The 25,363-nt window shown below is 49.1% G+C and overlaps 2 protein-coding genes across 3 annotated transcripts; both read left to right on the plus strand.

Annotated features, from left to right (window-relative positions):
* Positions 1 to 1,047: 1,047 nt before the first annotated feature.
* On the plus strand, positions 1,048 to 9,005 carry armc6 (armadillo repeat containing 6). The gene is made up of 8 exons (XM_064328638.1): positions 1,048 to 1,204; positions 1,469 to 1,609; positions 1,782 to 1,867; positions 2,290 to 2,848; positions 3,326 to 3,471; positions 4,358 to 4,489; positions 4,899 to 5,036; positions 8,742 to 9,005. The coding sequence occupies exons 2-8, from the start codon at positions 1,489 to 1,491 to the stop codon at positions 8,952 to 8,954; spliced, it is 1,395 nt and encodes a 464-aa protein (XP_064184708.1). The 5' UTR covers positions 1,048 to 1,204; positions 1,469 to 1,488; the 3' UTR covers positions 8,955 to 9,005.
* Positions 9,006 to 9,194: 189 nt separating this feature from the next.
* slc25a42 (solute carrier family 25 member 42) lies at positions 9,195 to 24,845 on the plus strand. 2 transcript variants are annotated; one of them, XM_064328639.1, is made up of 9 exons: positions 9,195 to 10,874; positions 15,429 to 15,531; positions 15,844 to 15,993; positions 18,580 to 18,691; positions 19,399 to 19,424; positions 20,850 to 21,016; positions 21,374 to 21,490; positions 22,161 to 22,312; positions 22,780 to 24,845. In XM_064328639.1, exons 3-9 carry the CDS (start codon positions 15,907 to 15,909, stop codon positions 23,103 to 23,105), a joined length of 987 nt encoding a protein of 328 aa, XP_064184709.1. In that variant the 5' UTR covers positions 9,195 to 10,874; positions 15,429 to 15,531; positions 15,844 to 15,906; the 3' UTR covers positions 23,106 to 24,845. The 2 variants fall into 2 exon arrangements, with proteins under 2 accessions (XP_064184709.1, XP_064184710.1); XM_064328640.1 differs by lacking the exons at positions 9,195 to 10,874; positions 15,429 to 15,531; positions 15,844 to 15,993 and adding an exon at positions 10,906 to 11,567 and having other exon boundaries at positions 18,594 to 18,691.
* The last annotated feature ends 518 nt before the right edge of the window (positions 24,846 to 25,363 follow it).

Here is a 25,363-nt window from a genome sequence, read left to right on the forward strand (position 1 = left end):
TGACATTCTGCCATTGACTGGGGAGGAAGATAATAATAACGTGATTTGTATATCACCATTGATAATAATTAGATGTATGCAGCACCTCTGATAATCTATAGCATCATTGATAATAATTGGATTAATTTAGCAGCATTGATATTAATTGCATTTATATAGCACCATTGATAATCTCAAAGAGCTCTCCACTGAAGACGACCACTGTGCATCACCCACCTGGATGATGCCTAGCAACCACATCACACATCAGCTGAAATGGAATGGGAGGGAATTATAAAGCATTACGGTATTAAGGAAACGGTTGGGCAGCCGTTCTGAGAGAAACATTTTGGGAATTTAGCAGAGGTTCCCAGAATACCCCTCCTACTCGTTGTGATAAAGTTCTACGGTGTTCTTAAGTCCAAGACCTTGACTCAATGTTTCAACTGAAAGGAGGCCTCCGCATTGTAGTATCCACCCTGTCAAAGTACTGGGCTATTGGCTTTCGGATTGTACCGGGGGAAATTCTGCCCCCTACTGGCCCAACAAGAGAAGCTGCAAGCCCAGCCCAACTCAGTTATTCCGTTTTTTCATTTATTCTCCTCTTTTCTTGGATTGATACAATATGCAATATCCCGGACCGTGGACTAGAAAATAATTCAATAATTAATATATACGAGGCAGCAGTGAAATTAAATTAATATATCCTCCTGTGTCCCAACTATTCATTTTTATTCCCTGGAGGGGACATTAGTCTGATTTTGGTCTCAGGAACCATACAGTCTACTAAGCTGAGACCTATGTCAACATTTAGTAAAAATCAAATAAATAATGTTTACTTGTTGACAATATTTTCCCAGCAACGTGTTTTTTGTTACCCAAGAGTTTAGAATACATTTAAATGTGTTAATATGCTATTATTTAAGTTTATTCAGTGTTTTGGTTATGTTTTAATTGTCTCCAAGGCAAGAAATGTATTGGCTGTCGAGGTTCTGTAATGTAAATGTAAGTTGTGCGGAACCTTGTATCGTCAATGCACTCGCAACCCGAATGCGTTTGTCAGCGTAAGTTGCCTACTACCATTCTTGATCCATTAGCGCTACGCTTTAGAAACCAACCAAGTGTACAACTTGCCGTAACGCTAGTTACGTAAGATAAACCACTAGTTCAGTGATTCTGCCGGGTATCGGTGTGTTGCAGGTTGCTTGGCTGAAAGGCGGTTGTGGTGAGTTGCGATGGAGTAGTTAATTGTTCAGCTAACACACTTCAGGTAGTTTAGCTAGCGAAAAGTACCTTGCGCTAATGCGATATTTGTTCTCATAGACGGTTATATTTTATGACAGCCGGTCGTATTTTCTCGTGGACAGCTGGAATGGACTGAACTGCTCGGTTAGCTTGCTAGCATAAAACTATCTGTATAGCTAGCTGTATTTGGATGTGTGGAAGATTTTAGAGTGCAATGACCAATCTGTTCGACTTTCTAATGCAGCTGTAGGCTTGGGCGTGGAGATGGCGACACGTAGGATCACACAAGAGACCTTCGATGCGGTGGTCAAGGAAAATATCGACGAGTTCGAAATGGGCCCCGACGAAGCCCTGAACGAGGCCGTACAGCAGTTCGAGTCTCAAGGTGCGGACCCTCTTTCGGTACCCCATGAAAAAGCGAAACACAAGACTCCGCTGGATACGTGGATGTCAGTGGTACATGGCCATTCAGAACACGACTAATGTGTTCTTATTTGTTGTCATGGTTTCGTAAATGCACTGACAAGAAGCGAAAATAACGGCGTGCTTGTTTGCAGGCGTGGACCTCAGCAACATCGTGAAAGAAGTACCGACAGCGGCAACAGATGAGACGAAGGACGAACAAACGCATGAAGTGCTGCAGGTAATTAATTAATTAATTCATTCATTCATTCATTGAATTCGTTCAGGTCTCTGTATCATCTCCCTGATGAAAAAGAAACTACAGTTAATTTATTGCATTGCCGATTGACCCCCTAGCTGCAGAAATCGAGAAAGGCTGGTTTAATATCAATATAGTGCATTAGAGTGGGGTCTACTTTCTAAGCATTAAGGGCAGGGCCACAGCTATGAATTATAAGGCCCGGCCTATATTTTGTAAAAAAAAAATAATAATAATTTTTTTTACAAAATATAGTTTTATAATTTTTAAATTAAGGATACTGTAGTTACACCCTGTACGCTGGGCCTGGGAACAAGTGTCTCAGTACTTATTATTAATAATAATAATAATAATAATAATAATAATAATAATAATAATGATAATGAGTTTTTGGCTTCTCGCAGGCTCTAGAAGCCCTGCAGAGCTCAGCGAGCTCGTCGAGCGCAGGTGGTCACCTGGAGCGTTTCACGGAGCAGTGTAAGAAGGGCTTCGCCCAGCGCCACCTGGCCGCCCAGAAAGACGCGTATCCCACAATCCTCTCCTGCTGCGAAAGGGCGGGGGAGGATCGAGAGGCGCTGCTGGCGGCCCTGTCCGCGCTGGCGGCCCTGACGGACGGGCAGCCCGACCTCCTGGACGCGGCGGGGCGGGACTTCCTGTTGGGGGTCCTGGGGGCGTGGCGGGAGGACGCGGTGGTGACGTGCGCGTGCGCGCGGGCGGTGCGCCACTTCTGCCTGAAGCACGAGCGGAACCGGCAGGACCTGGCGAAGGCCGGCGTCCTGGGCCTGCTCACCGACGCCGTGGCGCGGCTCGGCGGGAACGTCGACGTGGTGCGGGAGGCCTGCGCCGCGCTCCGCGTCATGACCTTCGACGACGACGTCCGGGTGCCCTTCGGCCTCGCCCACGACCACGCCAAGATGATCGTGGAGCACGGCGGGCTGAAGGTCCTCATGGAGGCGGCGAGAGGTGAGGGGAAGAGGCGGGGCCGGGGAGGCGTCACTCACACTGAGTGACAGTTTGGGCCGCACTGCCCGACACGCGGTGGAACGTGATGTCATTGTTGCACGTGCTCACATTCAGGGGAATCCACAGTGCAAATCAAAATAAAAAAGAAAACAAACTGAAGGTATGAAGAGAAATATATATATATATATATATATGAGTATGATTACAGTCAATAGCACATATATGTATTTACAGTCTCAAACTAGAATGTTATAGTGTCAGGAAGGAGGAAACTTGCAGTAATCACACTAAACACAAACAGCATATTGACAAATGTGCAAAGGTAGAATGTCAGTTAATAGATTAGCTGTGAAAGTCAATTGGTGCGTAAAAAGTTCAGAGCTAAAATCATTTATTATGGTTGCCATGTAGCTCATTGCAAATGTTTGTTCCCCTCTCCCTCCCTCTCCCTCCGTCTCACCCCCCCCCACCCCACAGCTCACCCGAATAACACGGGTGTCCTGAGCGAGCTGTGTGGCACCCTGTCCCGTCTGGCCGTGAGGAACGAGTTCTGCCAGGACATCGTCGAGCTGGGGGGGCTGAAGTTCATGATGACCCTCCTGGCCGACAGCTTGGATCACCAGGTACGGGCCCAAATGATCAAACCTGGCTCTCCTAGCGAGCAGCACGGCTGGTTTTTAATTTTTTGGTTGCCGCTGTTGCGCAGTATCAGGTTCCTGCATTGTGATTGGTTGCTGCTGTTGCGCTGTATCAGGTTCCTGCATTGCGATTGGTTGCTGCCCTTACGCAGTATCAGGTTCCTGCATTGTGATTGGTTGCTGCTGTTGCGCTGTATCAGGTTCCTGCATTGTGACTGGTTGCTGCTATTGCGCAGAATCAGGTTCCTGCATTGTGACTGGTTGCTGCTATTGCGCAGAATCAGGTTCCTGCATTGTGACTGGTTGCTGCTGTTGCGCAGCGTTGGGTTCCTGCATTGTGATTGGTTGCTGCTGTTGCGCTGTATCAGGTTCCTGCATTGTGACTGGTTGCTGCTGTTGCGCAGCGTTGGGCTCCTGCATTGCGATTGGTTGCTGCTGTTGCGCTGTATCAGGTTCCTGCATTGTGACTGGTTGCTGCCTTTGCGCAGTATCAGGTTCCTGCATTGTGATTGGTTGCTGCTGTTGCGCTGTATGAGGTTCCTGCATTGTGATTGGTTGCTGCTGTTGTGCTGTATCAGGTTCCTGCATTGTGATTGGTTGCTGCTGTTGCGCAGTATCAAGTTCCTGCATTGTGACTGGTTGCTGCTATTGCGCAGAATCAGGTTCCTGCATTGTGACTGGTTGCTGCTGTTGCGCAGTATCAGGTTCCTGCATTGTGACTGGTTGCTGCTGTTGCGCAGTGTCAGGTTCCTGCATTGTGACTGGTTGCTGCTGTTGCGCAGCGTTGGGTTCCTGCATTGTGATTGGTTGCTGCTGTTGCGCAGCGTTGGGTTCCTAGCCCCTAACGCAGTGTGTTTGCGTTGTTGCGCAGGAGCTGGTGAAGCAGGTGCTCGGCGCGCTGCGGGCCATCGCGGGAAACGATGACGTGAAGGACGCCATCGTGAAGGCTGGAGGGACCGAGCTTATCGTCATGGCGATGAACAGGCACATGTCCAATCCACAGGTGCGACTTCCACCCCCCCGCCCCAGACATAAACTGTTCTGTGAATTACTGACAGTATTAAAAGAAGCTGTCACAAAATTTACAGAATTATTTTCCCATGACATGGCACTTTCTGATAGTGTTTGATATTTGTTATTAACCTAATTTTATTTAGTAGAAATTCAGGCTCCTGCATTGTGATAGGTTGCTGCTGTTGCACAGTATTGGGTTCCTGTTGTGTGATTGGTTGCTGCTGTTGCACAGTATCAGGTTCCTGCTGTGTGACTGGTTGCTGCTGTTGCGTAGTATCACATTCCTGCATTGTGATTGGTTGCTGCTTTTGCACAGTATCAGGTTCCTGCATTGCGATTGGTTGTTGCTGTTGCTCAGTATCGGTTGTGTGTTGTGATTGGTTGCTGCTGTTGCGCAGGTGTGTGAGCAGGGCTGTGCTGCCATGAGTGTCCTGGCTCTGCGCAAACCCAACAACTGCCAGGTGATCATGGACACTGGAGGGGCTTTGGCTGCCCTGCAGGCCATGAAGGCCCACCCAGGAGATGCCAACGTGCAGGTAAGGGGCTCAGAGACACACACACACACACACACACTCACTCACAGAGGCTGTACATGCCATGGTTGCTTTGGTAAAGATATGTAGGGCCATGAGTTTCATCTGCCTGTATGGTTGAATCAGTCTTTTTATTAATCCTGTCTTGATTTATTGCAAATTAGAGGCCTGTCAGTCCTAGCGCTGTGGCTGTAGAGACACCTGGTGGACAACCTGCAGAATGCACCCATTTTAGACAAAGGAAAAATCTATAGCCGCGTTTCCACCAAAATTACCCGGAACTTTCAGTCCCAGGAACTACTTTACCAGGAACTAAAAGGTTCCTTCAGCCAATGGTTGTCTGCGTTTCCACCGGGGTCTAAAGTACCGCGAAGATTAGGCAAATTAGCCCACTGACGTATGAAAAAGCAACGTTGTCGTCGGTCCGTCTGTCATATGATTTCTTCCGTAACCCCATACTACCACCGAAGTAGCCTACATTATTTTCTAATAACCGGGACAGCCCGGAGGGGTTTATTCCACTTATACAACTGGTTACCAACAATGACTATATATGGTTACTTTTGTATTTATTGATTTTCATATATCCTGTCAAACACATTCATTATGTTTTTATGCGAACATTCGCTTTCATGTCTTGACATCCGAAGCGACAGAATGCATTCACATTTATATGTATAACTGGCAACAACAGCAGAAAACATGCACACGTTGTAAACAATTTGCTGTTTGATTACTTTCTCGTCGTCAATTCCATATAGGCTAATGGCAAAATGACAAGAATAGAACGAAAACTCGGACTTGCGTGAAAATGTAAATTTAGTAGTGATACAGCCACCGTTTGCTTTCCTTCGAAGTTACTGCTAGCCGAGCAGCGAAGTGTGCCCTCCAGATGCGAACCATGCACCATAAATTAGTCCATAGTCTTCCTGGTCTTTTCGTGGAATTTAAAAATGGCAGTAAAATTACGGCAGTCTGAAAAAGCTAAAGGGAAGATTACTAGAATTAACCTGTTATTTTACCCGGATAAAAAGTGCGGATGGTGATTTCCAGTTTGCTTGTACTGTATCACCAATGTTAATTAAGTTAACTACCGCATACCTCACATAACTGTATCAAACGTTGAGTCAATTACAACGGACTAACAAAGAAAATCCGGAAGAAATATTCAGCAACCGAATTAATCCGTTTGAATGTTTTGGTAGCCTACGTAATATGCTGTCCCAGCACGAATGCTTAGCATTTTATAAAACGAATACTAAAGCAAGAAAACAACAGAAGAGCACACGTTATAATTCCAAGACGTTGACAGGCTATAACCAAAACTAGGCTACTGCGCCGCATAACATACAAGTTTGATTTGAAGTTATTATGAAAATTAATTGGTTTGCCGCTGCATATTTTCAAACATGGCGGGTAATGGCGGAAAATAAATACAACACAAATGCTGCGAGTACTCGACCAATCAGAAATGTTCAGCGCTACAAGCTCCACCCAAAAGGTTCCTGTACTTTCGGAAAGTACTACCCCCCGAGCAGGAACGTTTTGGGGGGTAAAACAAAGCCCCCAGAACTAAATTTAGACCCTAGTTCCTGCGGTGGAAACGCACTGAGTTCCTCAAAAGGTTCCTAGTTCCGGGGTATAGTTCCTGCGGTGGAAACGCGGCTTATTACTAGCTGAAGTGAGTTCATTTTAGGTTACTGCCAGGGGCATGGCTAAAGGCTAAAGGGGTGGCATGGGGTCCCACCCTACAATATGATTGGCCAACCCTGGTGCCCGCTCTAAAGCCGCGTTTCCACCGCAGGAACTATACCCCGGAACTAGGAACCTTTTGAGGAACTCGGTGCGTTTCCACCGCAGGAACTAGGGTCTAAATTTAGTTCTGGGGGCTTTGTTTTACCCCCCAAAACGTTCCTGCTCGGGGGGTAGTACTTTCCGAAAGTACAGGAACCTTTTGGGTGGAGCTTGCAGCGCTGAACATTTCTGATTGGTCGAGTAGGCTACTCGCAGCATTTGTGTTGTATTTATTTTCCGCCATTACCCGCCATGTTTGAAAATATGCAGCGGCAAACCAATTTATTTTCATAATAACTTCAAATCAAACTTGTACGTTATGCGGCGCAGTAGCCTACTTTTGGTTATAGCCTGTCAACGTCTTGGAATTATAACGTGTGCTCTTCTGTTCTTTTCTTGCTTTAGTATTCGTTTTATAAAATGCTAAGCATTCGTGCGGGGACAGCATATTACGTAGGCTACCAAAACATTCAAACGGATTAATTCGGTTGCTGAATATTTTGTTCCGGATTTTCTTTGTTAGCCCGTTGTAATTGACTCAAAACGTTTGATACAGTTATGTGAGGTATGCGGTAGTTCTGCATAATTAACATTGATGATACAGTACAAGAAAACTGGAAATCACCATCCGAACTTTTTATCCGCGTAAACTAACAGGTTAATTCTAGTAATCTTCCCTTTAGCTTTTTCAGACTGCCGTAATTTTACTGACATTTTTCAATTCCACAAAAATACCAGGAAGACTATGGACTAATTTATGGTGCATGGTTCGCATCTGGAGGGCACACTTCGCTGCTCGGCTAGCAGTAACTTCGAAGGAAAGCAAACGGTGGCTGTACCACTACTAATTTACATTTTCACGCAAGTCCGAGTTTTCGTTCTATTCTTGTCATTTTGCCATTAGCCTATATGGAATTGAGGACGAGAAAGTAATCAAACAGCAAATTGTTTACAACTTGTGCATGTTTTCTGCTGTTGTTGCCAGTTATACATATAAATGTGAATGCATTCTGTCGCTTCGGATGTCAAGACATGAAAGCGAATGTTCGCATAAAAACATAATGAATGTGTTTGAGAGGATATATGAAAATCAATAAATACAAAAGTAACCATATATAGTCATTGTTGGTAACCCGTTGTATAAGTGGAATAAACCCCTCCGGGCTGTCCCGGTTATTAGAAAATAATGTAGGCTACTTCGGTGGTAGTATGGGGTTACGGAAGAAATCATATGACAGACGGACCGACGACAACGTTGCTTTTTCATACGTCAGTGGGCTAATTTGCCTAATCTTCGCGGTACTTTAGACCCCGGTGGAAACGCAGACAACCATTGGCTGAAGGAACCTTTTAGTTCCTGGTAAAGTAGTTCCTGGGACTGAAAGTTCCGGGTAATTTCGGTGGAAACGCGGCTTATGTCATTGGATCAGAGCACTGTAGGGGGATTGCAGCGTATAGGGTTCCAAGAAGCCCTGCAATAACTTAAATTATTAATGGTGTTAATGGTATTATAAGCTTTGCTTAGTACACCGAATTAATGTGTTGTTCTCTCCATGAAAAACAGTTGATCAGTACAATGCATCGTAAGCCAATTTTCAACCCTGTGCTTATTTCTGTTTTCCTGTGGGCCAGCTTTGATTGGTTTTTGGTTACCCCTGCCCGCCCCCCTCCCCCCTCCTCCAGTTGAAAGAATCCTGGAATCACCTCTGGTTACTGCTTTTCCCACTTTTTACCCCTTTAAATGTTGTAAGCCTATTTTAAACAGCTACTGTTTTGAAAACTAAACTGGAGCCCTGTTTGTAATTGTTAGGTGGGATAATGGGATCCTTTTCTGGAGAATTGCCTTTTTTGGACAGAGGGCTGCTGTAACAGGCTCTCTCTCTCCCTCTCTCTCCCCCCCCCCTCCCCCCACAGAGGCAGTCCTGCATGCTGTTGCGGAACCTGGTGGCGCGCACGGAGTCGTTCAGCCAGCCCATCCTGGAGATGGGGGCGGAGGCCCTGATTCGCCGGGTGCTGGCTGCGCACCGGGACTGCGGGGACGTGGGCCGCGCTGCGCTGCGGGACCTGGGCTGCCCGGTGGAGCTGCGCGAGCTGTGGACGGGCAAGAAGGGCAGCCTGACCAACTGAGACCCCGCCCCCTACCCGCCTGACCCCGCCCCCTACCATGATCCTGGACCCCGCCCCTACCTGACCGTTACGGGACCCGCCCCTACTGACCCTGCCGGACCCGCCCCTACCCGCTCCCCCATGCGACCCTCCCCACGCCCCGCCACCGATCCCCTACCTCGGACCCGCCCACACAGCCACCCCTAGACCATCCGCCCCTAGTCACTACCCCCACCGACCTATGACCCTAACACTCGCCCCTAATAACCATCTATGTGGTCACAGATGAGGTCTCAGTGCTGCAGGTTTCACTGAATTATTGTTCTCGTTTTTTCCATTTCCTCTCTTACTTAAATCAGACCATCGGTTGTAGATGCAGGAGATTGCTTCATTGCTTCATTGCTGCAGATGTCGTTTGTAGATTTAATGCTTCCAAACTGCCTCCCACCAACCGTACCGCAGGAGACACGGAACCAGACCCGGGTCAAATACCTATTTGTTTTGGATTCAAATACTTTCCCACACTTTACTGATCTTGTCTGGTGTATTGGAACCGATGAAAAATGCATACCCCTCCCGCTGGTCATATTGGCAGGCTCAATTACGCCAGGCAAGATCAATAGAGCTTTGTAGCTCTGATGCGTTGTGGGATTTGGAAGCCCTCACTCGGCAGACACTAGTGGAACCCCCCCCCCCCCCCCAGGCAACAGCCAATCACAGCTGCCAGCCACAGTCGGGACTGGAGTTGATTTGATACTACAGCATGGAGGACGTCCACACCCATTACTAACTCCTGGTTTCCCTGATCTGTATTACGTGGGGATCAGCTAGACATGGCGGAAACATTGAAGGGGGATCCAGATGACATAAAGATCAGTGAATCTGTGCATTAATTTTTGTCCTCAATGTTTGTAAGTGCTGGAAGCTTCTGCAGTGTTCTTTAAGCCACATTTAATAGGAGATCTGGGCCTTTTTTTTGGTTTCTGCTGTTGTATATTGTACATATATTTTTTTCTTCTTCCAATTAAATTTCGACATGTGTTTTTTCTTATGGATTCATACTTTGTAGTTTGAACTTGCCCCATTTTTATAAGTTACGTAATACCCAAGTTACGACGTACACTTTTATTTATGAGCCAACTATATGCATATATTAAGTGCCCATTCACTGAAGTTAAACACGCATGGTCAGTCTGTCTGGTAGTTGTTTTGAAATTACCGATTTGGTAGAAAAACGATCCGCGTTTTTGAAAGTGTTCTTATTACCACTTTTTACCAAGAACTTAGCTGAACGCTTAATGACTATTGCGCGGTAGCATCTGCTGCTGCTAGTTTAAACTGCGAATCTGCTCGCCTGTCATGTACAGTTAGGCCTTTGACTCTGCTACATTTTCTATTTGTTTATTATTAATTAAAACTGCTGAATGTCTTCATTTTTGGGTTTTTGCTTATTTCTTAGAATGAGAACTACCAGCCACAGACAAGTTTGCTTTGTTTTCAATTGTTGTCCTCAAACAAACTCGGTTTCAACCTCCACGCCCCTCAAAACAACCTATCGCAGTGAGCACTGCCTCAGAACTCAGTTTCCCAAGGTCCTCTGTGGGGCTCTCCCACTGCCAAGATAGCAGCAAGCACAGAAGATACTGCTTTCGCATTTGTGAAAGTCACGTCGCTGTCGTGGTTATGGCACGTTAGGAGGAAATGTTGACAACTTTCCACTGGTTTGAAGAAATGTCTCACAACGACTGGACTCCGAGGGGCATCGCACATTGATGCGAAGACTTAGCTGACTGGCTTGTAAGTTTTAACTGGGAACTTCGCTTGCAAGCTACCGTTCAAGGAGGAGGAGTGTCATTGAAGAGGCGAGTTGTCGGAGATTTGAAGTTGGATCCGAAAAATCTAAAAGCACCGAAAGCCACAGGTGGTGCTGCGAAAATATCGGTAAGGAATGCTAGTGCCGTAGTTAAGGTTATCGAATAGAGGTTGCTCGATAGCTGTTCACAGTGGGCTAGCTGGCGTTGGCTAATGCAAACGAACACGCTTTGGCGCTGCGGTGGAATGCACATGCACATAGCTAACGGGAGCTGTGCAGCATTAGCTAACATTACAGCTGTCGGCGCACTGTCAGTTCTATTCAGGCTATTTTAACGTTAGTCTCGCCTGGGTGCTGTGTTAGCTAGTTCCATCCCGCGAGTTGACATAATACTCATTTAGCTCTAACGCCAGCTGCTTAGGACTAGCGCTTGTTAGCTGTCTTGTTTTGTGTTTAGCTCGTTGATAACAGCGTGTGGTTAGCCAGCGGTGTTGTTTTTCAAATATCAAACTAGTCTAACTGTCCCACGTTATATTTAAGCCTGGCTTTAACTTTTGACTGTGCATTTAGATTAGGCGCGACTATGGTGTGCAACCCGTTGCTAATGACCCGTCGCTTGCTCCATCATTGCTGGGCTGTTACGAGTTGCTGGCTTGCTAAACTGTCCAGCAAATGAACTGTTGGTTAACGCTAGCAAGTGAGCTGTCTGTGTCTGCCCACGATAATGATACGAGCTCGCCATATGTTGTAGAAAGTAGACTACGCGTGGAATCATCCAGAAGCATGCTCGTTTCCTCCATTTCTGTGAATGAACGCAGGCAGTTTATTTAAAAATAATTGTATTAAAATATGCAAAATATCCCTTTATATTACATGGTTGTGACGAACACTCAGTATATTGACTAAAGTGATGATGTCTGCCAGGTAGCTGCGGTGTATTCCGCTGTGGACGTTAGATCAAAGCTTCGTAATGTCGTAGTAAATCTTAATTGCCATTGTATTATACGCCTGGTTTAGGAATATAAATCATTCACACAATGGAAAAAAAAAAGATTGATTAATTCATTTGAAATTAGGGTTACTGGTCTGAATCGGCAACAAGGCCATTGTCATTGCAGTTTCGAGAAAATCACTACCACGACCCTGTTGTGTAAACTGCTAATATTAGGAAAGCTGTGAGCGGAAGTTACTGTATGTAAACCGTCCTGACTGGGTCATGTAAATGTGTCTGTCAAGTAAGACGCAATGAGGGACAAGGGGATCAAAGTTTCAAAGGTATAGATTATTTCGAATACTTGTCTGTTGAGATGAACTTTAACCAGACGCAGGGCCCTCAAAAAAATGAGTAACTTTAAAGTATAATTATTATTATAATAGTTAAAAAAATAAACACCCTAGAAATCACCATAAAGTGGAACCACAAGCAGGAAATACAGGTTTTGCTGTAACTAAATCCTGAGGTTGATCTTTTCTCGTGGTTGTGCTCAGAACAGTTTGAGTAACTCAGAAACCCCCTACCCCACACCCCCCAAATAAAAACACACGTCGTCTTTTGGACTTTGAACCAAGTACATCTGCACTGATTATTTAGCTTATTTAGCGTCTGAATTGTGTTCTTGTTGGTACTGGAATCAGAGTTCATGGTAGCCTTTATTGGCGTTGAGTCACATTGGTCACATGGCTGTCTTGCACGGAGCCCCGTTCAGTGGAAGTGGGGTCCGGCGCTGCTTGTGAAAGACCTGACCGCCGGGGGGAAACCCAAGCTCCATTTTCACACTTACCTGAGATGTTTAACCGGAACCCCACCAGGCTGCTGAATTCCCGGGCAGAAAGGGAATTAAAAAATGGACGAGAAAATAAAATGACGGATTTGGATGCAGGTTTTTGGAAGTGGGGAGGGAGGGGGTTGGGGAATGGGGGGTGTGTGATATGAGGCCAAATGCTCCATTTAGACAGATCGGAGGCCCGTGGGAGATGGCACCAGAGTGCTGAGATACGCAAGTAAACACTGCTTTGGCCAACTGGGTCCTGCAGCGCTGGTTAAACTCTCCCACCACAGGGTAGAGGGACACAGAGTACAGACTGAGACACTCAGCCCCTGTGTTGCTCCTGGTTAAACTCTCCCACCACAGCGCAGAGGGACACAGAGTACAGACTGAGACACTGAGCTCCTGTGTTGCTCCTGTGCTCTCTGCTTCTGAACTGCTGACTGTTCTGGTTCAAGGCTTCTTCCCCACTGGACACTGTGCGTCGCCAGTTCATCACTCCCCCCCCAACCCCCCATCCCCCGGGAATCGAATTTTCACACACGCCAACATTTGAATTTGCTAGCTTGCTCATCTTGTTGCTCTCAAAGATCTGTGGCAGAGCAGAGAGACCTGTTGAATTTGAATTGTGTGTTGGCGCACGTACGCCTCGAAGGGCGTTGGGAAAACTAAACCATCGAAGATAGTGTAAAACAAATAAGCATTTAAAGCAGACTGTTATTATAACCGAGGGGATATTAAGGTGGTATTTTTGGGTCTGAGGAGGAGCCTGTGTGGGCATTTCCACTTCACCAAAGGTTTTTTAAAAAAAGATGATTTTCTGTTTGTGCTGCGTGTTAGTATGTGTGAAAAGTGATGTACAAAAACAAAAAGAACTTGTTTGCTTAAACATTGTTAGGGACTAATTCTGTTTCACGTACAGAGCTTAAATTTTGCCAGCTATCAGTTATGCTGAAATATTTACCCTGGTTGTTCAGTCACCAAAGTTAACACCCTGTTTGGGTGTACAGTAGGTGGGGTTGAAACCTTTGCCCTTTGCTCTGTCCTGCTCCATGGCGCCGCCCTGGTGTTCAGTGCTGCGGTTCGGTTTGCGGGGAAAGGAAGGGCATGCCTGGGTGGTTTTCGTGAGCTGTGAGGTCGTGCAGTTTGGTAAATGGTAAATGGACTGCGTTTATGTAGCGCTTTTATCCAAAGCGCTTTACAGTTGGTGCCTCTCATTCACCCATTCACACACACACTCACACGCCAACGGTGAAAGGCTGCCCTGCAAGGTACCAGTCATTGCATTGCATTACATTACAAGCATTGCATTAGAAGCATTCGGCAGATGTCTCTAAGCAGTGCGTCTGACAGTGAGAGAGGGCATTCGTGCAGTCCACTGATTTACTGTGTGCGTCCATTAGCGGCTGCTAACTTTCTCTGACCAGCTAGCGTATGTGCAAGTTCACTGATGCACAGTTAGCTGTGCCAACTATGACCAATGACACAAATCATAACTGCACGCAGATAGCATTCATACGAAGCTGTAAAAAAAACAACAACCTTAAAACCATTCAGATACCATTTTGAAATCCCTGAAATAATTTAGGGGGGTGGAGTCTGAAGAGGTGGGTCTTCAGCCACAGGGAAACGGTCAGTGGTTGCACCTGTGTTTAAAAGTTTAATTTATAATTTCTCATTGGTCTTCCGCATTTCCCTGAACAGTAAATGCACAAATAAGTCACCGCTACTAACATATATAATCGTATGTATAATAACGAGTACATTAACTGCTCAACACTGTAATAACAGACGCAGAGTCATCTGCGGTCTTGCACACCTCACAGATCGGATGTCGAGGAAGTAGGTTTTTTTTTTTCTTCTTCTTCTTTGAATCTGAAGCTTCTCCATCTGTACTCCCTGTAGAAAAAAACAAAACCAAATACCCAAAGATGCGTGCGTGTTTAGTAGCATATGAAATGAGAGAGAGAGAGAGAGAGAGAGAGAGAATTTGAGGATGTGATTGTGAAAAAGGAGAGGGAGGTGGACAGATGAAAGGGTGGGGGGGCAGCGTGATAACGTGCGCATTGTTTTTTTTTTCCATATTGCTCCATCTTCTTAATTCTTATTGGCTGTCCGTACGTCAGGGGGTGGGTCTTACCTTAGCTGTCCTCTCCAGTGAAGGCTTAAGCCACTGTGTAAGCTCTGTTTTTCTCCCGATTACAATATTGTGTTTTATTAATGTTATATTATCGATTTCCATTGCTATATTAGTTTAGTGGTGAAATGTATATAGGACTTTTGGGCGGGGGTGGGGTTATGGGGTATGGGGTATGGGAGGGTGGACTTGCCTCACCTTTCCCACACTTCTATAAATAGGGGACCTTTCACCCAAAAAGCAGCTCAGGGCTGGACGCTTGGTGTTTGCCAAACAGCACGGTCTGTGCTGTTGTCCTACATAAATCCTCTGGGCAGGCGGGGGGTGTCTTAAACATGGAACCACTGTTTGCAAAGTTATTGTTGTATTTTGTAAAGGAAAATGACTCATTAGATGACCGCTGGCTATTTGTATACCCGAGAGTAGTGTTTCCACATACGCCCTTAGCTGGATAAGCAGATAAGCTCACTGTCAGACTGGTTGTTGTTTTTACTGGAATTGTACATGCGGGTCGCCTGTGCTACTCGAGAGTGTGCCACAGTCGTGATGCAGCTCTGGGTTCAAACTCGCAACCTCTGGTCCTTCATGCTGACAGTGCCAGGTTTGATGAGGCTGAGCTGGGGTCCTTAGTCCAGCGTGGTTTTTGTGTGGGAGAGCCAGGCCAGCTTCCGGGCAGCTTTATTTTTAAACCTCACCTCTGTCGATAATTTAAGCCTCGGACAAGAAGGAAAGGCCAATGCTGTGCTGTTATCTCTCTCCCATGTCACATGATGCATTAGGACCCGAGGAGGACCCCCAGTCTGTGGACCCGGGCGTCCTGTGAGAACGCCTGACACAAAGGGCACTCCGGCGATCTGCCCCCGTAGTGGGGGTGGGGTAGGGGTAAGTACCGAAAACAAAAAACTATCAGGGATGAATGACGGAACATTCTGTTCTTTGGCTGGGGGGGATTAAAAGAGAGATTAAAAGTAACCAATGTGAATGAAAGAGATCAAGTGTGCTTCAGGTGCGCTAGTGCTAGCTGCTATTTTTGTTCCCAAGTTTCACTGAAGTGTGTGCATGAGTTTGAATCTGTGTGTGTGAGTGTGTGAAAGTGATTCAGTGTCTGAGTGTTTTAGAGGTGGGGGTGTTTGGCTGTGGATCAGGGGAATTGTGGGATTGAACCCTGTTCTCTCTGTGTTTTGCTCCCTACAGTGTGGTTTGGGGAGGGGGGGGGTTGCCCCGTGACCGAGCCTGCATGTGCGTGGGGGTCCTGCCATGGGGAACGGGGTGCAGGAACATCAGGGTCCCAGGGCCCTCGCCCAGGGTGAGGTGCTGCCACGCCCTCCTGCTGTCCAGTCTGAGGTATGTGGACACGCCCACATGGACACGCCCACAGTGACACGCTTAGACACGCCCACACTGACACGCTTAGACATGCCCGGAGTGACATGCTTAGACACGCCCACAGTGACACGCTTAGACACGCCCACAGTGACACGCTTAGACACGCCCACAGTGACACGCTTAGACACGCCCACAGTGACACGCTTAGACACGCCCACAGTGACACGCTTAGACACGCCCACAGTGACACGCTTAGACATGCCCAGTGACACACCCCAATCAGGGCAGCTGGAATTGATAGTTCATGGGTGATTCAGGGTTCCTTTGCTGCATGAAGAAGTCTTTAAATTTGTGTGAACTGTACTCATTAATTTTTTTACCATGGGCATCATTTTCATGTTCTATGCTAATAATGCCCTTGGAAAATGGTTTTGATTCAGAAATCACAAATTTCTGCATTCAGCATTAATATTCGGGGTAGTCGTTTTCATATGCTGGCTGTTTCTTTGTGCATTTGTGTCAGATTTTTTATTTCCGTGTTGATGTGCTGATTTCTGTGCCTGTTTCTGTTCTTTAATTTTGGGCTGTGCAGTTTGAGGGAGCGGGATCTGGGAGAGAGCTTGAAAATTCCGTTCAGAATTCCGGGTTTGTCCGTCCTGGATCTCGCGGCAGGGTTTGGCTGTTTTCGTGTTGGCGAGCTCGTCCTGGCACGCTACCATGGACACCTTCCAGAACTTTGGTTTTTTTTTACAGCCAGGGCTTTGGTGGAAGGTTCCAGAAAGCCGAGCACAAGACCGCACACGCCCTTCATTTAAGGGATCCCAGGTGTCTCTGCGCGTAAACAAAAAGCTAATCACATGGTCTCCCCGAACGCCCGAAAGCAGTAAACCCCCCCACACCCACACCCACACACACAAACGCGCACACACACACACACACACACACACCACACCACACACACACACACACACCACAACACACCTGCACCACACACACACACACACTGCACCCACACACACACACACACACACACACCCACGCACACACACACACACACACACACATGCACACATGCACACCCACATACACACCTGCACGCACACACACGCGTGGGATATCAATACACACACACACGCACACACACTCTCACACACACACAGGGTATATCTCGCCAGCACCTCACAGTGTGCAGGCACTGACTCTCTGCTTATCTCTGCCTGCAGTCTGTGCCTGCTCCTCTCTTTTACATGCGCATGTAGAGAGAGAGAAAGTAAGAGGAGTGGAATGTTTAAAGTCTTTCAAAGGTCCCAGAATCTATCAAAAAAATCTAAAAAGCGATATGAACAGTCCTGACATCCCTGTGAACGAAGCCCGATCCCGGGCTCAGATATTAATATTTATATTTTCCAGGGGGAATAATCATGTGCGAGTGTCATTTTTTGCGGCCCCAAACGTAGATATGGCAAGAGATGGCGTTCAGATAAGCCACACCCCCTTCTCCGCTCTCCCGTGGAGCGGCACTCTTCGGCTTGGAGCTGGGTGTTGCGCAAAACACCTCCCCCCCCCCCCCACCCCACCTTCATTTTGTACTCTTGTACTCAGAGAAAGACAAGTGATCTCTCACTGTCTGGGGTCTGTCCTTGCACAACAATGACCCCCCCACCTCTCCAGCCCCCCCCGGGCTGTACTCCCATCCCTCTTGGTTTAATCTTCCACCGCAGGAATGTGTCGTCGAGGGCAACCGCGGAATGCCCTGGCCAGCAAGTACAGGCACGCCGAGCGCTGACCTCTGTTCTGTTACAGGCGGGAGCGGTGTTACGCTTTTTTGTGTCCCTCTGGTCTGTTACAGGGGGGAGAGGTGTTACGCTTTTTTGTGTCCCTCTGGTCTGTTACAGGGGGGAGAGGTGTTACGCTTTTTTGTGTCCCTCTGGTCTGTTACAGGGGGGAGAGGTGTTGCGCTTTTTTGTGTCCCTCTGGTCTGTTACAGGGGGGAGAGGTGTTACGCTTTTTTGTGTCCCTCTGGTCTGTTACAGGGGGGAGAGGTGTTACGCTTTTTTGTGTCCCTCTGGTCTGTTACAGGGGGGAGCGGTGTTACGCTTTTTTGTGTCCCTCTGGTCTGTTACAGGGGGGAGAGGTGTTACGCTTTTTTGTGTCCCTCTGGCTTGCTGCAGGGGGGAGAGGTGTTACACTTTTTTGTGTCCAAGCAGCCACCTTTTTTAACGAAAGGTTTTTTGGGGGCAGAGGGGACGGTGTGGGTGGTTGGTTGACTATTTGGATTTTAATCTGAGATTTCGATCTAAACGTTGGGCTATTTGCCCTGGAGGTCAATAGTCCTGCAGGTTTTCTTCTCCCCCTGATTGTTTGACCATTGATTAGTGTCACTGATTTGCCAGAGAACACACTTAACTGGAGTCCCTACTAAACTCACTGAGGGGTCATTTTTAGTATCCGTCTGTCCTACCATGTCTGACCTTTTGACTGTCTGTCTGAATCTCTGTCTATTTGTCTCTCTGTCTCTTTGTCTGTCTGACGGTCTGTCTCTCTCCCTGTCTGTCTGACGGTCTGTCTGTCTGACGGTCTGTCTCTCTCCCTGTCTGTCTGCAGGGCTTTAAGCAGAGCCATACGATGGTCACGTCTCTGCTTTCTGGGGCCTTCGCCGGCGCTGTGGCCAAAACTACCGTGGCTCCTCTGGACCGAACCAAAATCATCTTCCAAGGCAAGGAGAGCTTATTAAGCCTTATAACAACATCCACGGCAATGAGAGCTTATTAAGCCTTATAACAACATCCACAGCAATGAGAGCCTATTAAGCCTTATAACAACATCCACGGCAATGAGAGCTTATTAAGCTTTATAACAACACCCACGTTAATGAGAGCTTATTCAGCCTTATAACAACATCCCAGGCAATGAGAGCTTATTAAGCCTTATAACAACATCCCAGGCAATGAGAGCCTATTAAGCCTTATAACAACATCCCAGGCAATGAGAGCCTATTAAGCCTTATAACAACATCCACGGCAAGGAGAGCTTATTAAGCTTTATAACAACATCCAAGGCAATGAGAGCTTATTAAGCTTTATAACAGCATCCAAGGCAATGAGAGCTTATTAAGCCTTATAACAACATCCACGGCAAGGAGAGCTTATTAAGCCTTATAACAACATCCAAGGCAATGAGAGCCTATTAAGCCTTATAACAACATCCCAGGCAATGAGAGCTTATTAAGCCTTATAATAATGACCAGTATAATCATGATTATAAGAACTCGTTGCATTCTGAAATTTGCATGTTATTCATTATGTATTTTGGGTATAAAGCAGGAAGGCCACAGTGTCACCTGTCACTTCCTCTTCATCTTTTCTGAACAGATTCTTTGGAAAAAAGGCATGTTCTCATTTTTATTTCCTCTTTGTATTGCAGTGTCTTCAAACAGATTCTCTGCTAAGGTAAGGGCTGTGTGTCTGTCCTATCCTGTCTGTCTGTCTGTCCTACCCTGTCTGTCTCTCTGTCCTGCCCTGTCTGTCTGTCCTACCCTCTCTGTCTGTCTGTCCTACCCTGTCTGTCTCACTCTCTGTCTGTCCTACCCTGTCTGTCTCTCTCTCGGTCTCTCTGTCTGTCCTATCCTGTCTGTCTGTCTGTCCTACCCTGTCTGTCTCTCTCTCGGTCTCTCTGTCTGTCCTATCCTGTCTGTCTGTCTGTCCTACCCTGTCTGTCTCTCTCTCGGTCTCTCTGTCTGTCCTAACCTGCTTGTTTGCCTGTCTCTCTGTCTCTCTGTCTGTCCTACCCTCTCTGTCTGTCTGTCCTACCCTGTCTGTCTCTCTCTCGGTCTCTCTGTCTGTCCTATCCTGTCTGTCTGTCTGTCCTACCCTGTCTGTCTCTCTCTCGGTCTCTCTGTCTGTCCTAACCTGCTTGTTTGCCTGTCTCTCTGTCTCTCTGTCTGTCCTACCCTGTCTGTCTCTCTCTCTGTCTGTCCTATCCTGTCTGTCTGGATGAAATGAGGTCACTGGTGATAAAGAACGTAGCTCACGGTGATCCGGTTGCCCCGCCCCCTCAGGAATGTGGCCACACCCCCCCAGACAGGATCACATTTGGGCAGGGGTGGTAAAATCTTACAGAAAAACACTCTTCCTCATACCTCTGCAAGTTGGTAAATGCACATTGAAGTCTCGATTTTCAGGTCGTTTCAAGTTTGTTTTAATTCCGAAGAGGAACTAGCTGGCCTTCTTTGCGAATACTAAACCCTGCAAGAAAAGTCCCTTCTACAGAATCACACAACCCCCCGCCCCCCACAGCATTCTGGGTAAACTGCTTACGTGTTGTCTGAGAAGTAATTGGATAGTGGTCACATAAATGTTCACAAATTCTTTCCCTCTGTACCTCAGCCTGAAGATGGCCATCTGGTCAGCCACGGGTGTCCTGGCGTTAAAATGGACGCCTGGTTGTCTTGGTTACAGTATACAAGGACAGTGCCCAGGCACAGGATATTTCTTAATATGGTCAGGAGAACTGTCCCCAGCCAAGGTCACGGGGTCTGCTGGGTTTTCAAATTAGCAGTGAATTTAGACACAAGAAAGCAGCAGCGGGGGGGTAACCAGGACCCAGCCTGACCAATCCTGCGTTAGGAGAATGGGGCGGGGCTTTTGGTTCAGACTGACAGGATGAGATTAAGGGAATGTTTGATGGGTGGAGGAGGCGGGACTCTGACTTTGACTGACAAGACGAGATTGGGCGAGTGTTTGAGCTACGTTGGGGGGTAGGGCTCTGATTTTGACTGGCAGGATGATATTGAGAGTGCGTTGGTGGGACTGAGTGGGGGCGTGGCTCTGTGGCATTGAGGGTGTGGTTTGTTCGTTTCCGCCCCCCCCCCACAGGAAGCGTACCGGCTGATCTACCGCACCTACCTGCAGGACGGCTTCCTCAGCCTGTGGAGGGGCAACTCGGCCACCATGGTGCGGGTCATCCCCTACGCCGCCATCCAGTTCTGCGCCCACGAGCAGTACAAGCGGCTCCTGGGCGAGTACTACGGCTTCCAGGGGAAGTAAGGACCGCCCCTTTCCGCTCCCTAAGCTCTGCCCACCCACTCTACCTCTGCTGCACCGACCAATCGGCACGCTGTGTTTAAACACTGCTCAGATTCTCTGGAAATGCACCGCATGCCTCCTCTGCCTGTTTGACTACCCCCCCCCCCCCGTCTGATAGATGTCTGAATCTCCTCCAGCCACTAGAGGGCAGCAGTCTCTCACACGCTGCTTTAGCCTCTCTGCATGAGGTGCTGGGAGTCAGGCCCTTGCGTTAAGGAAGGTTCTGAGTAACTGCCGTACACCTGCGCGCGGTTCGCTAACTGCTTTTATTTACGGTCGGCGTTTCGTTCCCGTGTCCTGTGCCTTTCTCTCAGGGCCCTGCCGCCGTTGCCGCGGTTACTCGCCGGGTCGTTGGCGGGCACCACGGCCGCCATGATCACCTACCCTCTGGACATGGTCCGAGCCAGGATGGCGGTGACACCCAAGGAAATGTGAGCAGCCGCTAACACCCACTACACACCGCTCACCCGCTAACAGCCAGTACCATTCACCCCACTACACACTGTTCGTCCGCTAACACCCCACTACACACCGTTCACCCGCTAACACCCCACTACACACCGTTCACCTGCTAACACCCCACTACACACCGTTCACCCGCTAACACCCCACTACACACCGTTCACCCGCTAACACCCCACTACACACTGTTCATCCGCTAACAGCCAGTACCATTCACCCCACTACACACCGTTCACCTGCTAACACCCCGCTACACACCGTTCACCCGCTAACACCCCGCTACACACCGTTCACCCGCTAACACCCCACTACACACCGTTCACCCGCTAACACCCCACTACACACCGTTCACCCGCTAACACCCCACTACACACTGTTCATCCGCTAACAGCCAGTACCATTCACCCCACTACACACCGTTCACCCGCTAACACCCTGTACCAGTAATTCTTTGCCCTCTTATTTTTCCATAACGGCTACTTTGAAGGTTTCCCTCCGCTAAAAACCCAGTGAAAGCGTTTGGTTGGACATGTCAAGCCTTTATGAAGCAGCCATTGAACAGCCATGCAGTCTGTGTTCATATATGGATCCCTATCACAGGGCATCGGCCTGCTTTGACCTTTGACCCTCCCCCCCCAGGTACAGTAACATCATGCACGTCTTCGTGCGGATCTCCCGGGAGGAGGGGCTTAAGACCCTGTACCGCGGGTTCACCCCCACCATCCTGGGGGTCATCCCGTACGCCGGCCTCAGCTTCTTCACCTACGAGACGCTCAAGAAGCTGCACGCAGGTAAGGCCCCGCCTCCCGAACCCCCAGACACGCCCCGCCTCCCCCACTCCCCAACCCCCCAGACACGCCCTGCCTCCCCAACCCCCCAGACCACGCCCCCCCCCCACTCCCCAGACACGCCCCGCCTCCCCAACCCCCAGACACGCCCCGCCTCCCCAACCCCCAGACACGCCACCCCCCCCACTCCCCAGACACGCCCCGCCTCCCCAACCCCCCAGACACGCCCCCCCCCCCACTCCCCAACCCCCCAGACACCCCCCACTCCCCATCCCCCCAGACATGAGGTGTGCTTTGTTGGGGTTGGAGTGAAACCCTACAGGACGGTAGATCTCCCGGAACAGGGCTGGGCCGCCCTGCTCTAGCTGTTGAATGAGGTGTGGCTTTGTGGGGGTTGGAGTGAAGGTGGGCCTCCAGGAGCTGGGCCGGTTCGGTCTGACCCTCCGCACGTCTCTCTCTGTCTCCTGCAGAGCGCAGTGGGCGGAGCCAGCCGTACTCGTACGAGCGGCTGGCGTTCGGCGCGTGCGCGGGCCTGATCGGCCAGTCGGCCTCGTACCCGCTGGACGTGGTGCGGCGGCGGATGCAGACGGCGGGCGTGACGGGGCACACGTACGGCAGCATCGCGGGCACCATGCGCGACATCGTGGCGGAGGAGGGCCTGGTGCGCGGGCTCTACAAGGGCCTGAGCATGAACTGGGTCAAGGGCCCCGTCGCCGTGGGCGTCAGCTTCACCACCTTCGACCTGACGCACATCCTGCTGCGCAAGCTGCAGCAGCGCGGCTACTTCCCCTGGTAGCCAGCAGAGGGCGACCTGGGGCCGGGGAGGAAGGCGAGGGGTGATCCTGCGATTGCGGGCCCTGTCCACTAGGTGGTGCTGGTGGACCCGTGCCGAAAGGCAAGCCTGCGGCCAACGAGGTGTGATGATGCGTACCATCCAGCACAGGGCAGCGCTGGAGTTGACGTGCCTGTTTTAACGCGAATGCCACCATTTTTGGAGGGGGAGAAAAAAAAAAACGCACACTTGTTTTTGTGTCGCGTATGTGCGCGCACACGCACATGTGTTTGTGTGCCTCCGTGTGTGTGTGTGTGTGTGTGTGTGTGTGCGCGTGTGTGTATGCAAATGGATTTCAGGGTTAGGGCAATGTTGCACGTTGTGGAAGCACAAGAATAAGGTTTGGCTCTGTGGAACGTTTGGTTTTGGTATTTCTGAGCAGGGCAGAGCATTTTCTACCAGCTGCTAAGGGAATGGGTAGTGTTGTGTGTGGGGGTTAGGGTTAGGGGCAGAATCTCCCCGCTGTGCTACCCTATCAGATGCTAGGATGATGTCACATATAGGTCTAGGCCTGCAGCATTAGGAAACGCTGTTTCAGTAACTCACTGTGGTTGTATGTACACAGGTACGTGTGTGCGTGTGTGTGTGTGTGTGCGTGCGCACGTTTATGTGTGCACGCGAGAGCGATTTTGTCTTGTCCTTAATGACTGTTCAGAAGCAACGTTATAGAACAAAGACTGACAAGCCCAGGTTAGTATTCAAGGCTTAATTTTGCTGTTATTAATTCCACGTGGAGAAACGGTGGAAAGACAGTGTTTTCGTTACAGAACACCACGTTTCTGTCCTTTATGTTACACACAGCTTCTCTCACTGTTTGGTGAAGCGTTAATTGTTAAATACCAGACCTGGGTCAAATACACATTTGTTTTGGATTCAAATATTTTTCTGTGGTCTGTTGATCTTGCCTGGCGTAATTGAGCCTGCCGGTATGACAAGAAGTCGAGGTTTTCACTTTTTGAGCGTATTTCATTGGTTCCAGCACACCAGGCAAGGTCAGTAAAAGCGTAGAAAAGCATTTGAATCCAAAACAGGGACGTTTTTGACCCAGGTCTGTTGAACACGTATTTTGTGCATGGTGTGGTTCCTAACCTGACGTTTACGCGTTTGCTCTGCTGTAGTCGTGTTTTTAAAGTGTTCTGTGGTTTGGCCGCGCGGTGACTGCTCTTGAGTTTGGTGCGCTGGTGAGGGCGGGTTTGGTGCGCTGGTGAGGGCGGGCCGTGTAAATTTGGGACGTCGTTAAATTTAGAGCCGATGTGGAGGACCTGGGCGGTTGCTTGGGCGGTTTTCGGGACACGTGCCCGGCGACGAGCAGCGGGAACAACCGGGGAGGGGGGGGGGGGGGTCTGGGCTGTTTGTGCGGGACACCGCCCACACGCAGGGGGGGGGGGGGACTCGCGCGTCCGCCGCTATCTGCTCCCCCGAAACACGGGGAAAACAGAGAACCGGTTCCGTCCAAATCGAGAGAACGGAGCGCGTTCCCCCGTCCGCGCTTTACTGTACTTTCGTCTGAATCTTTTAACGTTTCTCGTCCGTTTTTTTTTTTCGTTTGTTTGTTCGTTTGTTTGTTTGTCTTTGTTTTTTTTCGACGCGCGCGTTCGCCGGACCCCCTGATAACCCCAGAGGGGCCGCTGCCGATTATGAGTTATAAAGTGCCTGGCGCTGGCGCAGCTGCAAACCCCTGGGGCTGCTGGGTAAAAAAGAAAACACCGCTGCCTGTGGCGCATGGGCGGGCGCCGTGGTTCTCTGAGCGTTTCTGGCCCGTGCCCGTGCCCGTGCCAGCTGTGCCCGCGCGTCCGTGGTTTGGAGGGATCAGTTACGGGTGGCAGTCCATCTCAGCGACCCTGTCGGCTGTCCGGGCACGTGCTGCTCCTGGTACGCGTATGATTGGGTCTCCTCTCCTCCGCCCTGGAGCACGTACGCGTATGATTGGGTCTCCTCTCCTTCGCCCCCGAGCGCGTACGCGTATGATTGGGTCTCCTCTCCTCCGCCCCCAAGCGCATACGCGTATGATTGGGTCTCTCCTCCCCCTGCCCAGCACGTACGCGTATGATTGGGTCTCTCCTCCCCCTGCCCAGCCCGTACGCGTATGATTGGGTCTGCTCTCCTCCGCCCCCGAGCGCATACGCGTATGATTGGGTCTGCTCTCCTCCGCCCCCGAGCGCATACGCGTATGATTGGGTCTGCTCTCCTCCGTCCCCGAGCACGTACGCGTATGATTGGGT

This window comes from Anguilla rostrata, chromosome 3, assembly GCF_018555375.3.
Source record: "Anguilla rostrata isolate EN2019 chromosome 3, ASM1855537v3, whole genome shotgun sequence".
Lineage (NCBI taxonomy): Eukaryota > Metazoa > Chordata > Actinopteri > Anguilliformes > Anguillidae > Anguilla > Anguilla rostrata.